Source organism: Toxotes jaculatrix, chromosome 12 (genome assembly GCF_017976425.1).
Source record: "Toxotes jaculatrix isolate fToxJac2 chromosome 12, fToxJac2.pri, whole genome shotgun sequence".
NCBI classification, from domain to species: Eukaryota; Metazoa; Chordata; class Actinopteri; family Toxotidae; genus Toxotes; species Toxotes jaculatrix.
The window spans coordinates 21898964-21926326 of record NC_054405.1 but is presented as its reverse complement, the minus strand read 5'-3'; the positions used below and the strand labels follow the sequence as shown (position 1 = coordinate 21926326).

General features: G+C 41.6%; 3 protein-coding genes across 5 annotated transcripts; 2 read left to right on the top strand and 1 right to left on the bottom strand.

Moving 5' to 3' along the window:
* Positions 1-552: 552 nt before the first annotated feature.
* lrwd1 (leucine-rich repeats and WD repeat domain containing 1) lies at positions 553-8804 on the bottom strand. Its single transcript, XM_041051366.1, has 16 exons — positions 8751-8804; positions 7132-7218; positions 6519-6753; positions 6129-6248; positions 5768-5914; positions 5581-5670; positions 5063-5413; positions 4668-4785; positions 4459-4565; positions 3883-4093; positions 3647-3719; positions 3250-3393; positions 2982-3088; positions 2711-2872; positions 1979-2088; positions 553-1742 (listed from the first exon to the last, which is right to left on the bottom strand). Exons 2-16 carry the CDS (start codon positions 7209-7211, stop codon positions 1590-1592), a joined length of 2208 nt encoding a protein of 735 aa, XP_040907300.1. The 5' UTR covers positions 7212-7218; positions 8751-8804; the 3' UTR covers positions 553-1589.
* A 336-nt stretch (positions 8805-9140) lies between these two features.
* Positions 9141-11702, top strand: alkbh4 (alkB homolog 4, lysine demthylase). 2 transcript variants are annotated; one of them, XM_041051649.1, is made up of 3 exons: positions 9141-9257; positions 9763-9951; positions 10281-11702. In XM_041051649.1, the coding sequence occupies exons 1-3, from the start codon at positions 9141-9143 to the stop codon at positions 10800-10802; spliced, it is 828 nt and encodes a 275-aa protein (XP_040907583.1). In that variant the 3' UTR covers positions 10803-11702. The 2 variants fall into 2 exon arrangements, with proteins under 2 accessions (XP_040907583.1, XP_040907584.1); XM_041051650.1 differs by having other exon boundaries at positions 9176-9257; positions 9813-9951.
* Positions 11703-12577: 875 nt separating this feature from the next.
* LOC121190511 (E3 ubiquitin-protein ligase CBL-like) lies at positions 12578-26644 on the top strand. 2 transcript variants are annotated; one of them, XM_041051312.1, is made up of 15 exons: positions 12578-13130; positions 15256-15503; positions 16686-16832; positions 17178-17334; positions 17662-17783; positions 17986-18123; positions 18719-18806; positions 19151-19282; positions 19846-20055; positions 20242-20358; positions 20783-21069; positions 21292-21459; positions 22020-22123; positions 22288-22467; positions 22565-26644. In XM_041051312.1, the coding sequence occupies exons 1-15, from the start codon at positions 12987-12989 to the stop codon at positions 22909-22911; spliced, it is 2589 nt and encodes an 862-aa protein (XP_040907246.1). In that variant the 5' UTR covers positions 12578-12986; the 3' UTR covers positions 22912-26644. The 2 variants fall into 2 exon arrangements, with proteins under 2 accessions (XP_040907246.1, XP_040907245.1); XM_041051311.1 differs by having other exon boundaries at positions 22017-22123.
* Positions 26645-27363: the final 719 nt, after the last annotated feature.

Sequence of the window (27363 nt, the reverse complement as noted above, 5' to 3'; positions counted from 1 at the left end):
TTTATTTGTTAAATCTCAGAACAAATGGGGCATCCAGGGTGGCCTGGTGGTTAAGACACCTATGTCTGGGTTGTACACAGAGTCAGTAGTGCAGTAGAACTGTGCCATGTATTCTGTTTGGAACAATATAATTAGACAGCACAAAGGAACACGCTGTACTACTTTTATTTCCTAAGCAGTACGTTGCCAAGCTGCACCTCCACTTTGCCTCTTTAGTCCTTACAGAAACATCAATACTGCTGTGTTTGCATTCCTCAGTGTTATTGGAACATTTAAAAGTAACATTATACAGGTCCAAGCCTGGCCTTAAAATGGCAGACAAGATTCATTCACAGTTATTTAAAAATATATGTACATTTGAAAATAAAGAATATAGTTATCAATGTATAAATTGCACAAAAACACTGACTTTATGAAAATTTGTTTCACTGATTAAACCTGCATTTAGCTGTTAAATTCTCCACTATGTTCACCAGCTAATTTTGTCTGTTTGCTGTCGGCACCTCTGCAGGTAGCGTGTATTTATCAGAGGTGTTTTTTTTTTTGTTGTTGTTGTTGCTGAAAACCAAAACAATGAGCTGCAACATATTAAAACCCTCTGTGGAGCTGAAGGACACTGCAGAGTCTAGTGATATGTATTTGTGGGTTCATCACTATGAGCAACACCTTTCAATGTAGGAAATATCTTATTTCTCATACAAATATCTTGTTTTTGTTTTTTTGTTTTTTTAACAAAAACTGATAATGGTGAATGGAATCATGCTGAGTGGCACTTTATTCATCAGTAAAAGAAAAACAGAGCATTAGCAACTAAAATTGTATGGGAACCATGACATGAAACTGTCAAGGACTCAAATAAAAGCAACACCAAAGTGGCTATAAAACAAGATCTAAACTGAAAATGCCTGAGGCCAATCACAGCTACATGAGCAGCCCAGGTTGTTATTTTGTAAAATCATGTATACGTAAACATAGTTATGTTCTGTTTCAACCATCTACACATTTTTTTAACAACCAATTTACAGTAAATTGAGTTTGGTTATTATGTTAACTGATAACATAATTTTTTAAACTGACACCATGGTTTTCTGGTTGAACTTTCTGGATTTGCACTGGATCTTTTTATATACTATATAAAAAATTGCATGTCACATAGCGACAATCAGTTCTTTCCCTTAAATTATACTACTGTTACCTACATTTTATACTTTTCAGTATAAAATTCTGCAATTTAAAAGTGTACATTTTGTGATGAACTCCACATGACATATTTTCATCTAGAAAATAAATAATGTTGCTGTTGTGTACCATCAAGCTATCTAGTTGTTACCTGCTCTGACAGATCTAACTGCAGAAGCATCGCAATTTGAAGAAAATGAGCAAAATCCCAGAGAAGATCTGTCAGCTTGCGTTAACTGATGCAGAGCAGCATGTTGGCGTGATTAGTGTGGGTATTTACTCTGACATATGAATGATTTGAAGTACTACCTCACAAATATCAAAATGTGGTGCATACTCCACTGTCTCTTTTTTCACAGTATAAAAACCCTAGGGATCTGTAGGGTTTTTCTTTTTTCCTCTTACATTACTCAGGAGGACTCTTCTCTTTTCCACACTATCACCATATTCTTGTCACTGAGGGCCACCAGGTAGTGCAGCTCAGGGTCCATTGCTACACTGTTGATGGAGGGGCCCTCTACTTGACCGAGGCCCTTCTTTACCGGCGTCGGCCACTCCAACACCTGCCAAAACAAAGAACGGTCTGGAAATTGTAGCAGATGCTTACAGTGCAGATTTTGGGTTGTAATTTTACTGTTCACTGTTGTTTTGTCTTCCAAATAATTCTGGCTGTCCTGGTGGTTTGTTTACAACACGTCTAGCTGCAGACCTACAAAAAAACCCTGTCCTTTACATAACTTTATATAATACCAGGAAAACAGAGTTGTGAAGTAACAGGACATTTAGATGAGCTGGATACCTCAGTGGGAAGTATGGGTTTCCCAGTCTGGAAACTGTTTTTCTGGAGGTTAGTGACGTGGTATGTCCATAGCCTGCCTTTGTCATCACCACACACTATGTAGGCTTGACCTAAGGAGAGAGGAAAAAAGAAAAACCACACACACACACAAAATAGAACATCAACCTCAGACAGGCTTTTTTCTCCGCTACTCAGCTGAAGCAGAACACAAAAAAAACAAAGAAAAAGAAAAAAGAAAAAAAAGAAAAGGAACTCGAAATGCAGCTTGAAGAATTCAGAAGAGCTTGAAGAAGTCTGTTTGTCTAAAGTGTAAAAATCAGTGAATCGTTTATGCCACCTTTGAGACCTGCTGCCATCCATTCTTATCTGAGGATATGACCAGCTGTCTCCGTGTACAGGACAAGCAATTCACCTATTAGAGCTGCAGATAGTTTAGTCTGACCAGCCCGATGAATTTACATTCTACTGCCTTTGGCGCCCCCTTTCTGCTCCAAGTGCAACAAATCTTCTAAACTCTGCAAGATCTGTTTAACTTACTGTTTTTCTTTCTTAATTATTTTTGCCTCTTATTTTTTATTCTTTTTCTATGTTTTTATGTTTTCTTATTACTACCAGTTGCTTTATTCTATTGTACAAATGCAGTCATATTGTTATGTTAATCTGATTTTAATCATGAGAAAGGTTAAACTGTACTGAGTGTTTGTTTGTTTTTTGTAGATGATGTGGGCTTACCAGGACAGGTGTTGAGAGCCAGGTAGGGAATCTCCGTGTTGGCCCACTGCAGCTCAGCAAGAACCACAGCACACACCGTTCTGCTCTTCTTGTCAGGCCGCTGAGCCTTAGTCCTGCTCCAGCTCCACAAGTAAATGGAGCCATGCATGTAGTTCTTGGAGGCTGGAGGATCATAATAACCCACAAGTTAGCATGACTAAAAATAACTGAGGTGGCATATGTTATAGGTCCTGTAAATAAAATTACTGTGGTATACTGCAAGACTTCTTACCAACTATATCGTCAGTAAGGAAACTCAGGCCGTCAATGGTGTGGTAATCATGGTCCTTGTCTTCCTTTTTATATATGGGAAATGTTATCTCCATCTCCTTCAACCTACTGAGGAAAAGAAAATAACACCACATATAACACCTTGTACATGAACCTTTTGTGTAACCTGTTTCATACCACATGTTGCAAAAGTGCCTTATTATTAAGGCGACACTAATGGACACAAGAACGCAAATATATATGCACACACACATTATAAATGCCTTTACCTCTTTGTGGTGTTGTTGGTACCGAGCTGTGTATCGAAGCAGTGCAGGCCATCCTCAGAGGCAGTCAGTAGGTGAGCGCTGGGGGAGGTGGGAGGGAGGCAGATGTGCAGAGGGGTGGCACTGATTTCCAGCAGCAGCAGCTGACTGAAGGGACAAACAAAGCAGAAATATTCTCAGCATCACAGCCTGAACCTCTCACCTTTCACCTACCCTACCTCATATGGTACACACCCCTTAGTCATTGCAAACTGAAACTAAGGAAGCTAAAAACAACATTAAGTACACCAAGTTATAACTTGGTTACACAATTTAAAAAGAAACAGTACGAACTTTCTGATCAAACGTTATACTAAAGACAGATTTCCAGCTGGTAAATTACCCAAGCAGAAATACTCACCTAACTTTGAAGTTGTACTGGCTGTCCACTCCACCGATGTCCCACATCGCTATCTTGTTATCATATGATCCAGCTAGAATGAAAAGGTGAGGGGTGAAGCAAAGCATGGAGATGTTTGTGAAAGGACTGTGAAGGGAGCCAAGTCAGCTATGAACCATCAGTGGCTGCTCAAACCTTCACACATACAAAAAGGAACACAGAGTAAGTGCAGTTAGTCAGAAGTAACCGTGACTCACTGAAGAGGATGTTTCCCTTGTGGTGGTTGAAGCAGAGGACAGACAGCGACTTGCGGCTGGCTCTGAACTCCCCGTAGGCCATGTTGTTTCTCGGGTGGATCAATTTGACCAGTCCTCTCTTTCCACCGGCTGCCAGAATGCTGCAGTGTTGAGCCGAGGCCCCGCTTCCCCTGGACATCAACACTGTGGACCAGGCCAGGGAGAAGAACTCCTGATGTGAGGAAAAACAGATACAAACAACATCAGACAAAAATCTCAAGCTTATCTTATGATGTGAATAGTCGATTTTATGCACACATAATCAGTGTTTTTCTGATATCAGGCCAGCTGTGCTGAACCACTACAGTTTTATCACATCTGCCAAACTACTGACATGACAAAAATCTGCAAAATTTATACTAGCTAATAAGAACTACAATACAAGAGACAACTTTCAGATTCTGATTACAAGGAAGGGTAATCAAAAGGATGGAAAATATAATTAACTTCAATAACATCCTGAGTTTTTATAAGCAAAGAAAAGTCTAATCTATAAAAGAAATCGCTGTTGACTCAGAGAAAAAAAAAGAAGCACACCTCCCCAGGAACTTTGTACTTCTTCATCACCATCCCCGTTTCACAGTCAATCACACAGAGAGAGTCTCCACCACAGGTTGCAACCAAACGGCTTCCTCCACTACCGCCTGTCAACACAGGAATAAAAGAAGATAGATTTAAGCCTCCTTAAAAAGGTTCCGCCCTGATGAATATGAGGGAACAGTTTCTCTAAATATGTTCAACAGTACCTGTGGAGTCTGGTAGCGGTTGGAAAGCACAGGCCCACAGCTGGGTGGAGAAATCCTCAGAGTTGTCCTGTTTACTGTGGCACTGGAGTATGTGGAGAGGCTTCAGACACAACGGCTTCTGATGGGAGGAAATGTGGACAAACAAGAAGATGAAAAAAAGGACATACAGCAATGGGAGGAAAGGGATTTCAAGGACATGACATGTTAGCATACTACAACTTGCAAATTACCACAATGTTTTTTTGAAGAGACATTTGGACTTATCTTCAGGAGACCACAGATATTGGACAACGGGGAACCTTGTGCAGATCGCTCACAGTCTTTTCGTAACATATTATTTCCATGATTAAATTTCTTGGAGCTCTCAAAAACAGAACACTAATTGCTCTATTTACCTGTGTCTTGCTGCAGCTGTTTAATGTAGGCATCAAATCTTTTTTGTTGATATCTTCCTTCTGTTTAATCTGAGCTCCATCCTCTTTGGTTTGTGGCAGTTTAGAAGCTCTTTTGGGTGTCTCCGCCCTTGTCTGTCTCCTGGTAGGGGTAGAGGGAGGCTGAACTGTCTTGCGGGGGCTCATCCTGACGGTGTTGGTCTGCACTAGCGTCTTAGGTGTGAGCCGGAGGCTAGATTTGCGAGGGCTGTCTTTAGATGGTGAGGCTGGGAGATCTGTGCGTAACTTTTTGACAGGTGTCAGGCTTACGTTGAGGTCCATTGTTTTTTTCCTCTTGGTAGATGGTGAGATTTCCTGAAAAAGCAGAAGTGGCCACATGATTAACAGTGATGATGGATCAAACACTTTCTGAGCTCTGATTATATTCGTACTGAGACACTGTACAGTCTGAAAATTACAGTGACCATCCAGTCAAGTGTGGCACAGACATCATCAGAACAGGTCATTCTTTGATTTCTTACATTCTCTTTTGTATCGGTCAACTCGTCGCTCTCCAGCTCTTTCTTTGGTTCGGTCAGAGAGCGCAGGTACTCCCTAGCCATGATCTCCACCTAAAACCAATGAAGGCAAAGAGACGGTTACTAAATATGACAGAAGGCAACACAAAAGAAAACACTTTTCACAATGTCTGTAACAATGTGAACTTACCTTCCACTTGACGTAGTCAGTGACTGAACTGGGTCCATATTTAACTTGCTGGCGGGCAGTGTCGACAAACTTCGTCTCCAAGGCGGACAGTTTCTCTGCTGTGATGGGATCTGGGAGATGGAAGCTCTTCTCCCAAAGTGCAGTTATCTAAAATAACCAAAGACAGTTTGTGCACTGACAGGAGGAACAGCCCGCACAGTAAAAACAGTAAAATGGCCAGCACATTTACAGCTGAAATATTTCACTTTCAAACAGTACAGAAACACTGTAAGCAAACTAGCATTGTAGCATCCTTCTCAGCCAATGAGAATAGCATAGAGTATAATACTGACACAACAGTCAAAAAAACACAGTTACATACCTTCTGCTTTAGGGCCTCAGTGTAGGCGCTATGCACGTGGGTGGCAGTATTGGTGATATCTTTGCTATTGTAAATCTTCAGGTTGGGCAACAAATCCACCAGCTTGTAATTATCACTCACCTGAGGGAGGGAAAAGAAACATTAACTGTCAAGCCTAAGACCCAGTGAGGTGTCATTTTATTCTGAAAAACATACTAAAAGGCAAGATTGCATTCAATTTCCGTCCTGCAAGGCACACAAAAATCTAATAAGATCATCTATTTCTTAAGGGTTACCATATAAAGGGCCGAGCACATTGGTGTATGGTCCTTTTTAAGATATAATAGAGATGACAAAACAAATGTGAACATGACATTTCTGCTCCAGAATTACTCTTAGCCACGTCCTCACAGTGATATAGAGGTTGTCCTCCATCTTAAGCTCTTCCAGACTGCTCAGGGACTCCAGAGTTGTAACGTCCTCCATCTGGTTGTCACTGAGGTCCAGGTAGCGAAGCGCGGGCAGCTTCAGGTTCTTGGGCAACTCCTGCAGTCTGTTCCCAGATAGATCCCATCGCTCAAGGGAGTGGAGACGGGACAGCAGCCCGACTGGCAAGTCCTGGTGCTTCAGCCCCAGCTTAGACAGACTTGGGAGCAGAGTATTTCAAGTTAGTGTATCCACATAGCATGAAGTGAAATACAGTATAGTGTTATTTAATGATGACTTTATGACCTCTGAAACTTCCCTTTTAATCCCAGCACAGTTTAATTCAAAACTGCAGTTAAAACTGGGGTTCCTCTATCGTGTATTAATTCTTTCATTGCATTACTGTTTTTCTTCATTTTTTAAAGAGCCCATCATTTCACAGCTTCACTTTCAAACTTTATCCTAAGCTCTGCTTTTAATTAGGTACTTCTTGCTGCCCATAGCCATTACTGGCAAACAAATACTTTAACTACAAGGGGGGATGAGCTGACACCTACAAAATAAACACTCACATAAGGAGAAAAAAAAATATGCTTACTCCAGTGTCTTGATTTGCTCCAGTTTGTTGGTTTTTGGAGAGCCTTTCTCCAGTAGAAGTTTCTCTGTTATTTTCTCCATTGATCACCTGTAGGAAGGAACACGACTCAAATATGAAGATACCAAAGAAACAACAGTAGAGAAAGGATGGCGGTTACATCAGAGTTAAAGAAGGATTCAAGTCTGGAAGTGTGCTCTTTACCTATAACACTGATGTCAGCAGGTCTCTGTTTTGTTTGTATCAAGCGCTCTACCAAATATGTACATGAGGACACACCTTTACGTAAACAAGCACATGGGTGGGGCAATACACAACCTATTGATGATTTCACACAATTACACTGATCAAAAGTTGGTGGCAGTAATGCACCAGGAAGTAGCTGTGGTGTTATAATATTATCAATTACACAAGAGTGAAGGGTGTTTGCTTTTTATACAAGACACCAAGATCTTTGTACTGTCTATGTTAAGGCTTGGTCTCTGGGTGCATTCACACCTTTACTTTGAGCTGCCCATTTTTAATCGAACCACCCAACACACATGTTAATGCAAGGTGTGAACAGGGCCTTTGTCTGCCTTTGGTTTCACTCGAGTTTGCATTTGTATTACTACCACATGCAGGGGCCTTTCACCTTTCGGCTCATTCGCTTCCTTATTTTCACATATTCATTTGCAGCCCATGGTGTTGATGCATTCCAGTCAGGTTACTGAGAGACATGTCTGAAATCTGCCTACTATTGGTGGTAGGTTATTGTCACGGTAAAAACATTTTAGATTAGCCTTGCAACTATTTGCAATCCTGCTCCACCTCATCAAAAACATGCAGATGAAATCAGAATACCTACTACACACCACTACTTTTCTACATACCCTCTGGCAACTACAGAACCACCCCCTGGGGCACAAGTATCGCTGTCTGGGGAATTACTATACTGTGGGTATTAACAAATCAGCCTTGCAAATTGCAGCCATTGTTCATCTTTGCTTCAAAATGACTGCCACAGAAAAAAAATCACTGCTCTGTCCGGCTCCTTTTCAGATCTCGCAGTTCTTAATCCATGTAGTGGGTACAGTAAAGTGTGATTGTTTTCCTTTGTATTGGCATGTGCGGTACAAAACTTTGGATCCTCCTTTGTTCAGCCCCTTTCCTTGTTTCATTATTTACTTAGCAAGTCAAAATGTCCTTACATTTATTGAATTGAAGCTGTTTAATTACGAATTAAATGTTTCCTGCGATAAAAACACACCCTCGCTGAGTGTGTATCAGCAGCTAACACGCAGAAAAGGTCATTTGTACTCACAAGTTAGTCACTCAGTCATAACTGTAACTGTTGTAGCTCGAAAACTAATTGTTCACACGTTGTTTTACCTTTATAAACTCCCTTTTAGGCTACACTTGTATATATTTGTCGAAGGAAATGATCAAGTTGTTTTCTTAGAAACAACCGAGCTTAGCTAACCACGCTGGAAGCACCGACTGCCTTTTCCTCTCTAGGCAACTACGTTAACATTATGTGCAATAAACCAGTTTCTCTTGACCTTTGCTGCACATATCAACTGTTTATCTTACATAAGCATGTATGGTTTTTTTTTAAAATATTCATAGTTTAAATTACTTACCAACACTTCGACAACCTCCGCGAACTTACTCCTACTGTTAAAAACCAACCGAGCTTTCCCGGGGAAAGTCGCGTACTTCCGGTGGGCGTGGTTTAAGAGTCTCCCTTTTTTTTTCTTCTTTTTTTTTTTACCCTGAGCTGAGTCTGCCAGGCAAAATAGTTAAACATCCATTCTGTAGAATACTGGTGTTGTAAGGGTCTGTTGGTCGATAAATAAAAATACTTGTCATCACATTTTAATTTACAAGTCGAATATGGGTTATTTACTCCTCAAAAACTTAAATAGTGTTCATACAGTATGTGGTGAATAAATCAGCAGGCTCCGTTGGGTGGCGCTAGTCGTCTGTTTTTAGCAGGTTAGCCCACTGTTAACAGCAGAAGAAGCTGCAGGATGATGGCTCCTGACAGCAGAGATGGTGTCGCTTCATGTGCTTGTAAAGGCATTCGACGGTGTCTTATATGTGAACAGTATAAGGGGAAAGAACAATTGGAGGCCAGTGTACCTAAGGTAAATATTTCTGATAGAAAACTGTATTTCACATTGTTTTGATCAGCAGGGAAGATACGCAGCTCTTGCTAGCACCGTTCACAACTAGCTACGGGTGCCCGGATAGGACAGTCCATCCTCCAGCCAAAGTTTTGGCTGAGCTACGATCAAAGTTTCTATAACAAAAACAAAAAATACTTTGTTATAGTATTTTTTTTTTTTACAATTATCTAGTTAAGTACCAGTTTTTCTCGTTATATGTCAGCTCGTTCCGCAGTAGAAAAGATATTTTTGTTCATGTCGGTGGACTGAGAACTTAGGCTGCTTAGCTGCTTAACTGTTTGACATTGCATTTCCTAGAGAGGAAGTGACTAAAGTCATGCATCTGCCAGTTTTCTGAGAAAGACATTAATTCGATACGGTAAATTCATCATCATTGAAAATGACAATAACAGGAATGCTAAGTCTTGGTTATGTAGAGTAGACCTAATGTAACTGTTTTGTTGCTGTTTTTGTTTTCATGAAGGTTGTGCATGATTTCCTCTACAATCCTGAGACAAGGCTTGCCATTTGCAGAGATGGTAAAGCTGCATCCTTCCCCTTTCCTGGTGTCTTCCTGTGGGAGAACTTCATATCAGAAGAGGAGGAGAAGGCGCTGATAAGCACAATGGACCAGGATGTGTGGAATCAGTCCCAGTCTGGTCGAAGGAAACAGGTTAGGGTCATTATAATTTAAGGTTGTCTGATTCAGACTGTAACACACCCAGCGCGCGTGCACACACACACAGACATAGACACACACACACAGCTGTCTGCATATATTCTGGCTGATTAAACAAATATTTAAAGGTGTAACTTGTTCTGTCCTAACAGATACTGCAGCACAGGAAAATCTCAGGTGTCTATGAATCATGTGGTGTACGCACCCACGCAGTCCAATCAAACTACAGTATTGTTAGTGTAAATGCAACAATCCAAAGTTCTTTGTGAATTGTCGTTATTATCTAGTAAAATAAACAGAAGTCTTCTGTTGTATTGTTGCAGGACTTTGGCCCAAAAGTGAACTTCAAGAAAAGGAAAGTACGTGTGGGTGGATTCAGTGGACTCCCTGCTTTAAGCCAAAAACTAGTGCTCAGGATGCAGCAGGAGCCAAGTCTAGCAGGCTTCCAACCAGTGGAACAGTGCAATCTGGATTACAACCCTGAGCGAGGCTCTGCCATTGATCCACACCTAGATGACTCCTGGCTGTGGGGGGAGCGCCTGGTTACCATCAACATGTTATCAAACACTACACTCACCATGTCACTCGAACAGGGTCTGCCTGAGTTGGGACTAGAAGAGGAAGTCCATGTAGCTGTCCATCTTCCTCGCAGATCTTTGGTAGTGTTATACGGCGAGGCACGGCATAGATGGAAACATGCCATTCATAGGGAGGATGTTCACAAGCGCAGAGTTTGCAGCACTTACAGAGAGCTGTCTGCAGAGTTCTTACCTGGAGGGCAGCAGGCAGAGCTGGGAGCTCAGCTATTGAACATTGCTTTGAGCTTTCAAGGAACTCCAATATAAACTAATCTGATGATGCAGAGGAAGGCTGTACTACCAAAGCTGGGAGCATAGACGGTGTCAAAAATGTATCTAAGGCATTTTAAGAGATTACACGTTTTGTAAGCCTTGTGAGTCAACAACGCCCCAGAGACCTGGTTAACTGATTAGTCAAAATCTGCACAATGAACAGTCAAATGTTAAATCGCACTAAGGACAGCTGTCATCCAAAATTAGGCCACAATGCAGTTGTTCACCAGATTTGGAAAAAAATGTTGAAAAATATTTCCATGGTTGGCATAGCTAATTATGAAACAGATAAGAGAGAAGAAGAGAGGAGAAATGTAGAGTCTCAGTGAGGTGTTGTTCTTGCACTTTGTTAGAGGGATGAACAGCTTTCTTTCTAAAATATATTTTATCATTTGGTGTTTTGATGATTGTGGTGTAGAACACTGTCACAACAGGTTGAGATTCGTTGAGTGTGAAAGGCCAGAAAAGACGATTCACATCATTGTCACTCTCATCAAAACACTCAGTGAGCCTTTGCGCCCCATATGTAAGCAGCTGTGTACATGTTATAATTAACATCATAAAAATAATGCACATGGTTAAGTGACATTGCTGGCTCCTGTGTTGTCAACTCTCATGCCACCATTAGATGGTACCAGAGTTACAGATTTTCAGATTTTAAGCACAGAAACTTTAAAGAATTGTTTGATCAAGTTGTGGAAGTCACTATACATCCTCTGTAAACAGCAAAAAAAACCAAAAAAAAAAACAGGAGTTTCAGACCTGTTGTCCTTCACAAATGTTGCTGTTAATATTGTTGTTCATTACATGAATACGCAGTTGACATCACATACACACATCCTAAATCAAGATCTTTATCTTTTAATAAAAAAAGAAAATATTTTCAGCCCTACACACTTTGCTTCACTTTTATATTTAGAATATGCATTTAAATTTGCTGCAGTTGGGGTGTCATAGATTTCTCATGCCCATGCTTGGCTCTGCTTTGCTCTACTGTAATGTGAACAAATGGCCACCCAGAAGCACTGCTGGCTCCATCTGAACGGAGGCTGGGCTGCTCAACCGCTACAGTACAGCGAATCATCATAGTAATTAAGTGGTTGCTGATGTGAACGTCATCTCTCTGCTGTGCTGCTGCAGATCACCTTGTCATATACAGCTTTAAAGGGCCATACCAGGGTCAAAGACAAAATGACTTCCTTAAATTTCTCTCCAGGATTTGCTTCCTTTATGTAGAAAGTATTGTCAAAAAGTGAACTGAATCCAAACAATTTCAAAAAACAATGGAGATAGAAGCATTTTTGTTTTCTGGTGTAAATCCTCTGAGAGCAGTGAAGGGTTTATTGGGAGGGCTTGTTCTTGGACTACTTCAGTATTTATAAAGTCTTGACGTTTAAATCTGTTAATATGAGCTTCGCCTCGACTAGCTACAACATTAAAATGCAGCTTACACGTGGATGCATCCAGTATGGTATAAAAATAATCACACTCAAAAAGAGGCCCATCTCCATGAGCATACCTTTACTTTTAATAGCAACTGACTAATGATACTTCTTCACTCTATATAATATTTTTTTTTTCATTGTAATATAACTACTTCTAGTTTAGTAAAAGATCAAAATATCTGTATGTGTCATCCCTGCACAGACACTTATCTTGCCGCATTTTCCATCACGGCTTTGCCTGTTGTCCGTGCTTTTATTTTGAAGGTTTCTGCCGGATATCCCCATTTACTCTGCCTGCTGGCTTGTCGTTGGCTGGAACTGCTGCACAACCTGTTTGTTGATCGCTCTATGTGGCTTATTAACACCCCGAGTTTATTATAAGCCGGGTTGATTTCCCATGGGGCTTTAACTTGCCGTCGCCAGGAAGAGATCGCTAACTGTCTGACAGCAGACACGGCAACACAACGACTATGTCCTGAGATTGTATTTGGCGACGGATTTACACTGAGAGAGGCTTTTCAAATGTAGCTTGTTAGCTAGCTGCGTCGCGTACAGTGTAACACACAGCCTTTTTTGTTCAGGTCCTGGACAGCCTCTGCATGACAAATGATCACCAATGTTAACTACAGATAAGGTGCAGAAACAGCGGTTGCTTTGTTGAGAAACGTGCGAAGAATAATTCCCGGTTGTCAACCTCAGCCCCGGGGCTAACTCCCGGTCGCCGACCGATTTAATGGCCGGGAATCCGAGGAGGGGCGCCGGTCTCATCGGCTTGATGAAGGACGCCTTTCAGCCCCACCAGCAGCCTCTGCAGCCTCACCAACCTGCTGTTGTCGATAAGAAAATGGTGGAGAAATGCTGGAAACTCATGGATAAGGTACTGACAGTGTTCAAAAATATCTTTAGAAACGTATAAACCATGGAACTGAAATGGTGAGTGTTCACTGCCACGTCCATCTTTTTCACTACAGGCAAAATTGGACATGACCTGAACTTGTATGCTAGTTATACATATATTTTGTCTTAACGAATTGTGAAACTGAATGCCAAAATATCTTTCTGTATGGGGGTCTGAGACTTCTACTGCTATGGGCTCTGGTAGTACTGCTGTTTATCTATATAAAGTCAATTTGGCAAACTGACTTGTGGAGCTGTCTGTTGTCTCTATGAGAAAACTGAACCCCAAACAAACTGTACAACAGAAGTACAATAGTGTCCCAGATGAATTGTCTCATTGGGATAATTTAGAATGAATTAGGCCACAGTGACAATAATATGCTGATCGTTTTGCCAGGGATATTGTGGAAACACTAAGGGCCCATGGATATCTATGGGAGATCACCCTATAATTGGTATTTGATCAAAATAGAGGTATGCATGTGTTGTGTGGGGAAACGCCTTGGTTTTGCAGTGTATTCCTTGCTGACTGTCACTCTAGTTTATCTTTTACACAATCCTAACTCTGCTGGACAGAAGAGAAGAAAGTAGAGAGAGAGGGATGAGGAGACGAGTTCACGAGAGATTAATTTAGGAGGGCTGGATTAGGGAGACAGCATCAGATAAAGACCAGAGTGCGATATAACATTGTTAACGTTGTGTGCCTGTACTGTGCAAAGACGTGGCGTGCTGCTTTACTCATACAGTGTAATGTGTTGTCAGGTCACATGGCACTGACTGATCCCTTTTGCTGTTTGAGGTTTTAGAACTTTTTATACCTGGATTATGTTTTTCCTCTTGGTACGGGGTCATAATATGGTATTAGCATTTATTTTCTTGCAGTTCAATTGTATCGTGATAGTATATTGTAATAAAAAAAAATAGTTTTTGGATTTTTGAGAGCAGACGGTTGTGTTGAACATCGTTGTGATTACGTGATTTTTTTTTGTATACATACAAACTGTTGCACATTAATATCAGAAATATTGCAATTATCATCATCTTGCTACTGCAGCCATACCTCCCAGCTCTGTTCCCACAGTGCCTGAAGTATACAATAAATTTATTCTAAAGTGTCATGTTGTAAATCAAAGCAAACATTAAAAGTACACAGTCTGTAGCTGTCACTATTCATTTATAAACATCTACTGTACACTGATCTAAAAGAAAACCTGTTCCTGTTTTTATAACCCAAGCAAAAAAGTAAAATGCCTCCAAAATTTGTATTAAAAGTAACTGCCAAATTGAACAGGAGTCAGTATTTACAGCCTTCATTCAGCTGAACTAAACATGGCAGGTGTGAAAAGCTCCTGGTAAAGCTGACTCGATGTTCTCAAAACATCAAGTCAACAACTTAACCAATCAAAATATGCTGTGGTTCAAAATAGGAAGTCTTTATACTATGACTCTTAATAGTATCAAGACATTCTATTTTAAATCATGGCATATTTTGATTCATGTCACATCCAGCAATATATTAGGTACTGTATTAGGTACAGCAATATAGAGGTACTGCTCTTGTTATTGCCCCATTATTCCAGTAGAATTTCTGTCCCTCTTGCTTTGTGCCTTGCAGGATAAGTCTAGATTATTACCACTTGTACTTGTGTACCATCTTGTTTTCCCTGCACTAACCATCATTCTTATCAGTAATAAAAACACTGTACTCACCAGGTTAATTGCTGAGTTCTAGGTGCGAGGCAGTATCGCTGTAACGTAGTCAGACTGGGCAGGCATCACGAGCAGTCAAATAAGCAGATCTCTCCTCGTTTCTAAGAGAAAACAGTGATGAATGGTAAAATAATTACCTCAACTGTCCATTGTAAACATCCATCACAGTTTACACACCCAGTTCCCGTTCCTGATCTGAGCAATCAATTTAGTGAGTGTGATGTTATCATAACTGATAGAAGTCAATACTGCGGAAATTAGACCCCAGTTGTAATAGACCGAAATTGTCTTTTGAAGACTATACAAGGTCTAAGGGTTTTAGTCATAATTTTTTTGTTGTCATTTTTTTTTGCATGTTATAAGAGTCTCAATGGGCTGTTGTGTTTCCGATCCAGGTGGTGCGTTTGTGCCAGAACCCCAAGGTGGCGCTGAAGAACAGCCCACCCTACATCCTGGACCTGCTTCCGGATACCTACCAGCACCTACGCACCATTCTATCCAGATACGAGGGAAAAATGGAGATCCTTGGAGAGAACGAGTATTTTCGCGTGGTCATGGAGAATTTGACCAACAAGACTAAGCAGACGATGAGCCTTTTTAAGGAGGCCAAGGAGAGAATGTATGAGGAGAACTCCCAGCCCAGGTAGGCTTACATCCCCAGTGATCCCCATCCCCTAAATATGGAGTGAAAACCTTTGTATGTGTCCAATCTGTTTTATTTACAAAGAAGCAGCAAAACTTTTCCAAACTAAAAACAACATTGTAAATAAAGCCATTTATTGCGAGTCCTCTGTCCATTTTCACGGTGTTACTGTTTTATTTCCATGAGACTATTAGAAACAGAATTTAGAAACATACCAGAGTAAACTCGTTTACATTGCAGTGGCCTAGTTTTTGAACTGCTGTTTTTCAGTTAGGTCTACATTACGTTTGCAGTGACCTATTGACATAATTATAGTACATGTTTGGGCTTTAGCTACGATAATCTAAAGAAAGAAACTGAAAGACATTGCTCATTTTTTTGTGTGATTTCATTAAAAAACAACATATCTCTATAAGGTTGCTAAAACGTTTTTCCATTGACTTTTTACAGTTTGCATCCCTGTGATGAAATGCAACTTATGACATTTGGCAAAAGTAGACCAACCATTCAGTCTGAAAGAAAAGAGCTCAACTATATGATCAAAGCGTGATTAAACTGTCGCAATCACATCCACTTCCTCTGTTTCTCAGAAAGCCATTACTAAGCAAAAGTTCATCCTTCCTCTGATGCACTCTGATTTTTATCAGCCATTTCCTCATAGATTCTGTGCATCAACAAATACCGTTAAGGCGGTGGTTTGCAGATTTAGGCTTTACTATGCACAGTCCTGTTAGCTGAACTATCAAAGTTGCATTCGTAGTCAGACCTCAGGGCCAGAGGTCTCGCCATAATCAAGATGTTAATGAAAAACCATAGCTTATTGTGCTGTTTCCTCTTTATGCTTATATGACTGTTGTTCTGGCAAGTTTATAAGGTGAACTGAGTAGCGTGTACGCCCTCATAGCACCAAGCATTTCAAAGTTTGAACGGCATTTCTGTTTGTTGAAGTATGTGGAAGTCGAGGGTGACTGAAAGCGTTTGGAGGAAGTAGGAAGAATAAAAAAGATCAACACTATAAATGCAAGTGTAATACGCACATAAATGAATGTTTGTTTAATAACTGTAATCTTTCTGACAAGTGATATTACTTTGGACAAATATTAGAACTCAGTCTGATAAAGTTCTTAGTAATTTCTATTTGTTTCTTTTGTTGTCTCTCTCTCTCTCTCTCCTCTTGCTCAGGCGAAACCTTACCAAGCTGTCTCTGATCTTCAGTCACATGTTAGCAGAACTAAAAGCCATCTTCCCTAATGGCCTGTTTCAAGGAGACAACTTCAGAATCACCAAAGCTGACGCTGCTGAATTTTGGAGAAGGTCATTTGGGGACAAGTGAGTTTCTACTTTATCGAATAACATGTCTAACGATGAACTGAGCGAACTAAATTTAGGTTGGTATTATAACATTTAACATCACGGGTTTGTTATTTATTGGTGCTTTTAAACTTCTTTATGAAACTATACAAATCAGGCGTTACTTATCTGTCTTGTCTGCAGTTCCTTGGTTAGAACTAGTTTTACTTTCTGTTGTAGCCTTCCAGTGATTCTGTTTAATAGTTGCTGTCTGAGCTTTAGGTTTTGAGATTGTGAGCATGATGCATGGTCTTCAGACCATGGTGACTGGCCAGGTTCCCATAAAAAAAACAACTATTTTCTGGCCCCCTCCCACCCATGAAGGACCATAGTGCCATGGAGGACATTTCGTCAGGCCCTCCACGAGTTTCACCCCATCAGCTCAGGCCTGGAGGCCATGGCACTAAAGTCCACCATCGACCTCACCTGCAACGACTACATCTCTGTTTTTGAGTTTGACATCTTCACCAGGCTCTTTCAGGTAAGGCTCGTTTCCTGCATGCATTTCTTAACATGTTGCCAACACTTGTTGATCTGTGGAATAATGTGGACACATTGGTAGGAATGGGTATTGTGTGACTCTCATGCTTGTAGCGCGTGCATCCACAAGAATGTTTTTATGAGTAGCGACCGATTTACAAACTCCACAAATGACGTTTTACGGCTTAAAAATGATCAAGTGAAATAAACACCCACTAGAGATTTGATGAAAGAATGAGATTCATTTCTGGATGTTCTAAAATATTACTGAAACAAAAAGTAGTTGATATTTGTATCATGAACATTATTTTTTTTGTGTGTTTTGCAGCCGTGGTCATCTCTTTTAAGGAACTGGAACAGTCTGGCAGTCACACACCCTGGTTACATGGCCTTCCTAACCTATGACGAGGTCAAGGCCCGACTGCACAGGTTCATCCATAAACCTGGCAGGTGAGACACAGACGAGCCCGTCGTTGGTCCTCTGTGGACCGGAAATTCATAAAACTAGGGAAATAAAACTCCTCGATTTTAAGGTTTTGGACGAGTCTTAGAGGAAAAGTCAAGATTCCTCGCTGCATCAAACATGTTGTTACAATTGAACACTGACTGTGTATTGTTGGTTGACATTGTTGTCGTGTTTTTTTTTCCCCAGTTACATCTTCAGGCTGAGCTGCACCCGGCTGGGCCAGTGGGCCATTGGCTACGTGACAGCTGATGGGAACATCCTGCAGACCATCCCCCATAACAAACCACTTTTCCAAGCCCTCATTGATGGATACAGAGAGGGATTGTGAGTCCCACTACAACACAGTGTCAAAGCACCAATTTCTATATTTTGGAGTATAGGATGTTCATACATGCCTCTAGGGATGGGTCAGAAAAGACTGGAGAGTGGAGCTGCAGTGACTCCAGAATAGATATTTCTAGTCAGCATATTTAAGGAATGTCATTGTCTTTTACTGTGTTAATTAATAAATCTGTTGCATTTACATGATAACTAAGTATGTGTTTAACACAACTTTCAAACAAGTGTGACTTGACCAATAAATTTATTAAATATGTGCAACACAAAATTAACGCACCATATGAGCATCTGGAAGCTAACATCTAGTGGACATGAGAGGAACTACATTTGAGATACACTGCACCATTCAGCTGAGATGGAGGCTCTTGAGCTTAAAGCTGCTCTGCTGAATATTTTAAAAGAACAATAGAAAAAAAATGACTGAAATATAAAAGGGGTTTCTTGTGGTGACAAACCCACAAAGAATTATTCACAACTCTTGGAGCATTTCAGTATCTTTTAACTCATAGTTTTGGTTTTATGGCTAAGTTAAGAAATTTTACATAATACTGAGCTCTATGTGAATGTGCTGTTTCTCTAGCTATCTGTTCCCAGATGGCCGTGCACAGAACCCAGACCTAACCGGTCTGTGTGAACCATCACCACAGGATCACATCAAAGTTACTCAGGTTTGGCCTTGTTTGTTTTTCATCTGAAAACCACTCAACCATTTTCTTGCACCTCAGGAAATCTGTTTTTAGTACAAAGTACTCATGTGCAATAGTCACACTGCAAAAGATGCATAAGGCAAATGAGAGCCACCGTGTTACACTGCAATACATAGACCACTGTACTGCTCAGCAGAAAGTAGACATTAGACAAAAACATTAAATATAAAATTGAAAGTAAATATCTTACTGAAGTTACTGAATGAATAAAATCTTCTAAATTGAGAATGACGTGACCATTGTGTGTCAACAACTGCCATCTTCCATATAAACAGCCCGTGTCTCCTCCTCCTTCGCCCCTGTAGGAGCAGTATGAGCTGTACTGTGAGATGGGTTCCACTTTCCAGCTGTGTAAGATCTGTGCGGAGAACGACAAGGATGTGAAGATCGAGCCCTGCAGGCACCTGATGTGCACTTCCTGTCTGACTGCCTGGCAGGTGAGGCTGTCTACTGTACACTACTGAGTTGTACCAAATTGGTTTGTCACAGTGAATGCTAACAGATGGAAGGGAAGTCTATCTGTGTTTTGCTTACTGGTGTAAACATTTATTTATATCAGGCAGGGGTTTCATTTCAGTCTCACTGTAAATTTTCACACACAATTATGCACATTTACTGCAAATGAATCTTGGCCCCAAATATTTCGCATCTGTCTTTTGGGATTTTCATAAATTTTTTACATTTGCTGTTTGATCTTAAAGCAAACTCACCACTTCTACTATGTTTATTTATTGTCTTGATAAAGACATCATTGATACCACCAGTACAAGCTGTGAATGGGCTCTCTTCTCTAACAGAAATGCTGATTTAATTCAGTAATAATTTTCAGTTCCTTCCTTTTTGCCATTTTTAAGTTACCATTAGTGAAACTCAACACTTCCTTCTTCTGTGTTTCACAATAAAGGCCTTCTAGCTGCTCAAGAGCATAATCCCATCTGATCCTCGAAGGCTTTTCATTTGAAACATATTTAAGACTTTGCTTCCTGTGTGTACATACCAGGAGTCGGAGGGTCAAGGCTGCCCATTTTGCCGCTGCGAGATCAAAGGCACGGAGCCCATCGTAGTGGACCCCTTCCACCCAAAGGCCAGCGGGGCTTCATTCGCTGGGTTCCAGGGGTCCGGCAGAGCAGAAGCTGCTGGAAATGAAGAAGAAGAAGATGATCGTCTGGAGGACCAGCACCTTGTCATGAGCAGGCTAGCCTGCACCAAGGTAAGAGGACCATATCCAAAAGGTTTACATTCCAGGAATCCTCAAATACACAAACATCAACACGACACCCTCACCTCATTCGATTTTGTCTCAACAATCCATATGGGATCATTTATAAATGCAAAATTTAAGTCTCATTTCTGGCTCCGTGTGTGTGTGTGTGTGTGTGTGTGTGTGTGTGTGCAGGTTGAGCGTCCACCATCTCCAGTGTCTCAGCTGCCTCCAGTGCCCCCGCGACTGGACCTCCTGCAGCAGAGACCCTCCAGCTCCCACGGTGCACTGGGCCAGGGGGCCACAGTTAAGGTAAGTGTGGGGTTTTTTTTGTGTGTGTGCGGAAAAGAGTTTCAAACCCCCCGGCTGTGGATTAGGACTTGAAGTTTGGATTAAAGGATAGGTACACATCTTTTCAAGTCTGTCCTACATTTAAACATTGCCTGGTTTTTGTAATTGCTATCTTTTTTGTTTCTTATACATTTACATGCATTCTAATGACGTAGAACCACAGCAGTAGAATAGATCCATCATGTAAATGCTTCATCCTGTTCATCTTAGTTGTATTAAAGTCGTAATCATGCAAAGCATAATTTTGTTGACAGTGCTCTCCCATTTCCCACTAGCCACTAAGCTATCACAAAATCTCTCACATGTCCATTTGACTATCAGACGCTTCATGCAAACACGCATTACTGTGGAAGTCAATTTCCAATGAACCCAACCTTCTCTCCAGATGGCAGCCACTCATAGAGACAAGCCTCTACCTCTGCCTCCAGCCCTGAGAGAGCTGCCCCCTCCGCCACCTCCCGAGCGCCCCTCCATGGTCGGTCAGGACTCCAGACTCCAGAGGAGACCCCTGCCCTCCACCCCCGACCAGCCCGCCTGGGCTGCCAACTACATGGTCCCACGTCCAGCAACGAAGGCCCCGTCAGCCCTGTCCTCCACCCCTCAGAGCAACGACACCAGTGGAGACAACAAACCCCAGTCAGCTACCAACGCCATCTACTGTCTGGCCGCAAGGTATGTAGCTCTGCTGCTGCGAGGTGCAGTCAGTCAAATGCAAATACTATTACCTGTTCAGGTGCAAAGAACAGAATTTATGTGGAGTAACACAGACCACCACATAAAATCCATTTTGGACTTTTCTGTCCTCAGATTCCTTGTAAATTAATATAATTTCTAATCCACAAAAGAAGATAGTAGACAGTCCCATCATGCTTTGTGTTGTCTGCATATGATCAGGTCTCTGCCAGGGTCGGCGGTGCTGAGTGGGGAGAAGCCGCCGTCTGACAGTGAGGAGAATGAGTACATGAGTCCCACCTCCCTCCCAGCCACTGGTGCTCCCTGGGTCATTACAGGCTCCTTGGTGCCGCCACCACCGGCCCAGACAAACCAGCACAATGACATCAGGTAAACAGGAGAATAAGCTGGAACGCAAGTGCATAAATGAGTGCTTGGACCGAGAACTGCAGAACGGGCACAGGACTAAAAGCGTTCCTAATAAAGTGCTCAGTGAGGGTACATGGTCAACAGTGATAGAACGCCGGTCTACATTCTACAATAATGTATCTGCAGCAGTAATTTTTATGTCCACCAGGGAGCTCTGGAGCTTCGGTTTTGTTTGTTTAGTGAAGCCCCATTCCTAAACCCACATTTACTTCCCATTTACCTTTTTGTAATTCAGATTTCTCTTTGATGATTTTCTTCAATATACTAAATATTTACTGTTTTACTGCCACAGAAATATGTCCCTCATCATAACAATGCTCTTTCTCAGACATTGGTAATGTCTTCAGATCTGGGTTTTCAATTAAAAACACCTGTTGCTTCACAGACTTTCTGCTTTATTTTGGTTAATTTGGGTACAACTAGGGGTCCGCCGTCATTTAAAAGAAAAAAGACATAAAGAATAACTAATAATGGCATTCCTAAAGGATTTCTTTTCTCTCGCTATCCCTTTGTCCCAGCAGTGAGGCGGGTGAGAGTGAGCCTGAGGATCCCCAAGTCTACGAGTCCATGTGTAATATCCAGGCCCAAGCTGGTTCATCGGAGCCCCCGCAGACCTCAGATCTGGGTAACAACACACCAAGATATCAGTCATTAGGGAAAATAAAAGGGAATATTTCACACTTGTAAATTCTGGCCTTTTCTTCTTTTTTTTGTGTTCACTCTCTGTGTTTGAACTGTGGATTTTATAATGACTACAGCTAGTCATCACTGCGGTTTTTGTTTTTTCAGAGCACTCCCAGCATTCAGCTGTGGTTTCCCAGGAGAAGAAGGACGAGACCAGTGTGGAGGATGTTTATGACTGTCCCAGACCGGTCGTCCCTCTGGCGCCCACCAGACGAACACTGTCAGATGTCAGCAGTCCCTCAGCTGCCTTCAGCACCCTCAGGATAGATGGTGCAATAGAAGCAGGTGTGTATTTCTATAAGCCCATAGCACACCTGTGTTTTTTCTTTTTCACTACAGTTCCCACTTTTACTAACTCGTCTACTTCACTGTGTGTTTTCAGGTATGTTTGCAGCAGGTGTCGAACCTGAACGTCCCCCCAAACCACTCCCACGGCGAGCCAACTCCGACCGACGGCCTCGGCCTTTAAACCGTGAATATAATGCTCCATTGCCGGACCTCCCTGATCCCTTCTCTGCCTCCTCCCCACCTCCTCCTGCTCCTCCCCCTCCTCCTGTGGGCCCTGGAAGCCTGGCCCTAAACGGGGAGATTGAATGCCTGATGTCCCAAGGCTACTCCATCCAGGACATCCAGAAAGCCCTGATGATCGCCCAGAACAACCTGGAGACGGCCAAGAACATCCTTCGCGAGTTTGTCTCCATCCCCTCCACAGCACACATCGCAACATAGTCACTCCAGTGACGCTCATCCTCTCTGTCTCGTCTCTGTCTACACTCTGTGCCATTATCATGGATAGCATTTACCAAGCACTTTCCTGCAGGGCCACAAGTACTTGCCAAAAGGCTTTACTCTGAGGAGTGGTGCCGCGTTCACGTCATATCAGAAGATGAAAGAGATAACAGCTACGTCATCTGCAAGTTTTTAATCACTGACTCATGAAAAGTCATTTGTAACGAACAGTGAACAAACCGCAGCAGGCATTTCTTTTCTAAGAGGAGTTTGAGGGTGGAAATATTCTATTTTGATTATCTTGGACTGCTGTGTGGTTGCTTTGAAACCTATAGTCCAGTTTTGCTGAAGGAGCAGCTCAGTCTCAGAGACAGACATTAGCTTTGATATGACCTGAACGCAGCACACATGGAAAATCAAAGGCTTGAACGTGTGCTCTCTGTAGCAAAGCTTTGACCCCCCGCTGTACTTTGCTGAGGTCGACTCGTGCTGTGGCAGTGTTTCCCCTCAGTCTGAGTACCTTCTCTCATTAAGCTACGTGTTGAAGCTGCACTGACTTTAAAATCAGTTGAGGCACCGTGCGGGTCGCTGCTTTTGACCCGGTGTCCCACTGCTGGCAGCCGTTCAGTTTGGTGCTTTACAGGCTTCTTGGCAAATTGTGGCGTACGAATATGTAGCGACACGAGTTCGGTCGGAAATTAGTGATTAACTCCGTGGCGTTTGTGTGCCCGCGCTGATGAATGTGAATGTCGAGTTGCAGTTGAAGTGTTGCAGGGCTTCATGTCGTACGCGTCGCTGTGGCTCGCTCTGTTTCGATGGTTATTTGACAAGTTGAACGCGACTTCATATCTCCTGTCAGCTCCTGGATCAGTGATGGTTTATAATGAAATAATAAGTTTAATGTTTAAGTACTCTCATAACGTGTTGTGCTGTGTGTGGTACTAACAATGGCTGAATTTTGAGAAGTCCATTATTTCATTTAATCCCCTGATTTCCTGCCACCTTTCGGGGTGGTCTGACACTGAAGGCTGATTTATTTAGTAAAAAGCTTATGTATATTACTCATATAGTTTCTTACTAAAAGGTGAAAAGACTTTAACACGAGCTGTTAGATTTCCTCTCACATGTCTGTGTGCTTTTAGATCAGTACCACATTTACACCCAGAACAGCTTCGCTGGGTTTACTGAAAAATCAAATTGAAGGGACTGACACTGAACTCTAAAACAAAAAAAAAAACAAAAAACTGAAGGTGGTGTGTTGTCATGTGGACTCAGGTACTCAGTAATAAGCCAGGGTTTTATGTACTGACGAATGAGTTGATGCTTAAAGGACGCAGGGACGATAAAATGACGTTGGCAGTGTTACAGAAACATTCCAGTGACTGAATTTTCTTGCTTATTTGTTAATCTGCTCGCATTTTATATAACCTACATTATTTAATAGTTTCAAATCAGTGTTGCAGTTTTTCCCCAAGGTCATTTCAGACTCATCAGACCTGTTACAGCCATCTCAGAGAGCTCAGACGCTTCTGTCACTCAGCAGCTCGTCAAATGTTCGCTGACTTTTCAACCTTCTAAGCAATTAATGAGATATTAGAGCTTACATGATTAGCTGATGAACTGATCAGTTGATCAGCAGAAGATTAATTAGCAACTATTTTTGATAAGTTATTAATTATTTGAGTCAGTTTCTTTTCATTATTTGTCTTACATGAAAGTGAATCAGTATTTTGTTTTGTACTGTGATTTCTGTTTAGTGCTAATTAGCTAAACTAAGCTGGTGAACATTATACCTGTAAAACATCAGCCCTGTCACTGTGGTCAAGCATTTAGCTTCTGTATAGCCTAACAGAGCTGCTAGCACAGCTGTCGACTCTTGCTCTTGTTTTTTCCTCCTTAAAAGTTGTGAGATTTTAAATCATCAACAGTTTACACTGTAAATCATTTCATGATCTGCTGAGTGGCTGAAATCTGAGAGTCTGAGCTGGATCAGGGCTGGTCTGAGTTTCAGATCCTCAATCAGTTAGACCTCACTCAAGTCCCTTCTCCAACTTCTTTCCAGTGGACCAGTAATGAGCAGCTGCCCCTCCCCAGCACCACACTTTTACCTTTACAATACTTCACCCCATCAGTGGGATTTTGATGTTTTTAACCCAACCACAGGATCACAGACACATTAAGAGCAAAGATGAAAAGATGTCTGAGCCATCAAAGCAGGGAGTCTGATCTGAGTCCAGGACTACATTAGTGCAGAATACAAATGTACAGTAAGAGAAGCTCTGTTCACTGTAAAAACACGGCTGTTCCATTTTAATGAGCGTATTTAGGAACACTGCCAGAAACTAGACAGACAGAAACTGAGCATCTCGTTTCCACTTTCACATACAAAACAGGAAAATAACCCTGAGCGCAACTTCTCCTTTTTCTCCTCCAAAACAGATCTTCAGTGGTCACATGATTTCTGCACTAACATACACAGTAAATGTGCCTTCTGTCAATCGCAACCTGCACATGTCAGCAGAGAAACCAAAACACTTTCACCACATTTGCTGCTGAAATGAAGTTGAAATCCGCACAGCTTCGGGTTTTTATCGGAGCCATTTCCTGACAGTGTTTTGTCTCCTTCATTAACAATAAATCAAGAGTTTGGGGTTAGTTCTTCTCATGGGGTGATAGAGGAGATGTCAAAAACTGATAATTAGGGCAATACCTATACTTTTTTTTTTTTTTGTTAGGCCAGAAAAGAGATTTGAATAAATACAGTTGTTATGGACACTTCCCATAAATGTGGTTGATAAGAATTTGTGGCCAAGGTATGTCTGAAGTTTTTTCATTTTTCATTTGAAAAATAAACTTGTTAGTGCTCCCTGGTGGGCAAACTATGTAATGGCGACAGTTTCTGAATACATTGAATCAGATCATTGTTAGGGAGAGGACACTGCATTCACCAAAGTTGGCTATATATATATATATATATATCCATAATATATTATATCCAATTTTTGTTCAATTTAGGGAATGCATGAGCAAAGAATTAAAATGAGCAAGAACTCAGATTACGTTGGAAGTGGAGATTTATCACGTTCCCGCAGACACGGCTGAGGTTGGTGAATCTGGCATCTCAGTTTTCTGTCTTGCTGTGATCCCACAGAATATCAACCAGCTTTAATTGCCCCCAAACCAAAAGCATTTCAAAGCGACTAGCTGCCCCTTCATGTTGCCCCTATGCTCGTTTTGAAATAGGGAGGATGTGTCGTCAGTCCTTTGGCTTTGTGTTCTCTTGATCTCAGCGTTTGAACACTAACAGGGGACTAACTCTTGACCGTGATGAAAAGTGCCGCTGTGTGAAGATACACTTGAGACTGACATCGATGCCAGAGGCTCCACTGGCTCACACACACACACACACACACACACACACACACACACACACACACACACACACACACACACACACACACACACACACACATTTCCCCTTAGAGTCAGCGGTAAACTCAGCTGGTGTGTTTCAGACCCACTGGTTAATGATATTTGTGGTATGATCATGTTAACTAGCCTTTTCAACAGGAACTTGCCTACTAAAACATTGTCTTCATTGCTTTGTTATTGCCTGTGTAAATATGATTTTATTTATTGTCTTTTTAATATCCTCAGCATTCATTGTGTTGCCATGTTTTCATGCCTAAGCCATTAAGATTTTTAATTAAACAGTATTTTCTGTAACATTTGATCTGTGGTTTGTCCGTAATAACTAAAGACCGTCATACATTGCAATGAAATTCACTGCATCCAAGTTTTAAGTCTGCAAAAGTCCAAAGAAATCTACATTTAAGGTCCTAAATATTATCACATACATATCCTGATCACATCGTTGATGTCTAAGAGAATAAAGCAAACAAAAAGTGCATTTCAGAGATATCAGCTTCATCACCGTAGGCTAAAAAGTGTAATTATCTAACACATTCAAATATCAAATTTGAAATGAATTTATATACACTCACCAGCCACTTTATTAGGAACACCTTGCCAGTACCGGGTCGGACCCCCCTTTGTCTTCAGTACTGCCTTAATTCTTTGTGCCATGAATTCAACAAGGTGCTGGAAACGTTCCTCAGAGATTTTTGGTCCATATTGACATGATAACATCACACTGCTGCTGCAGATTCGTCGGCTGCACATCCATGATGCGAATCTCCCTTTGCACCACGTCCCAAAGGTGCCCAACTGGACTGAGGTCTGTTTACTGTGGAGGCCATTTGAGTCCAGTGAACTCACTGTCATGTACAAGACACCGGTTTGAGATGATTTGAGCTTTGTGCCATGGCGCGTTATCCCGCTGGAAGCAGCCATCAGAAGATGGGCCTTCCTGCTCGGTTTCCTGTTCTTGGCTGACAGCGACAGTGACACCCCGGTGTGGTCTTCTGCTGCAGGAGCCCATCTTCTTCACGG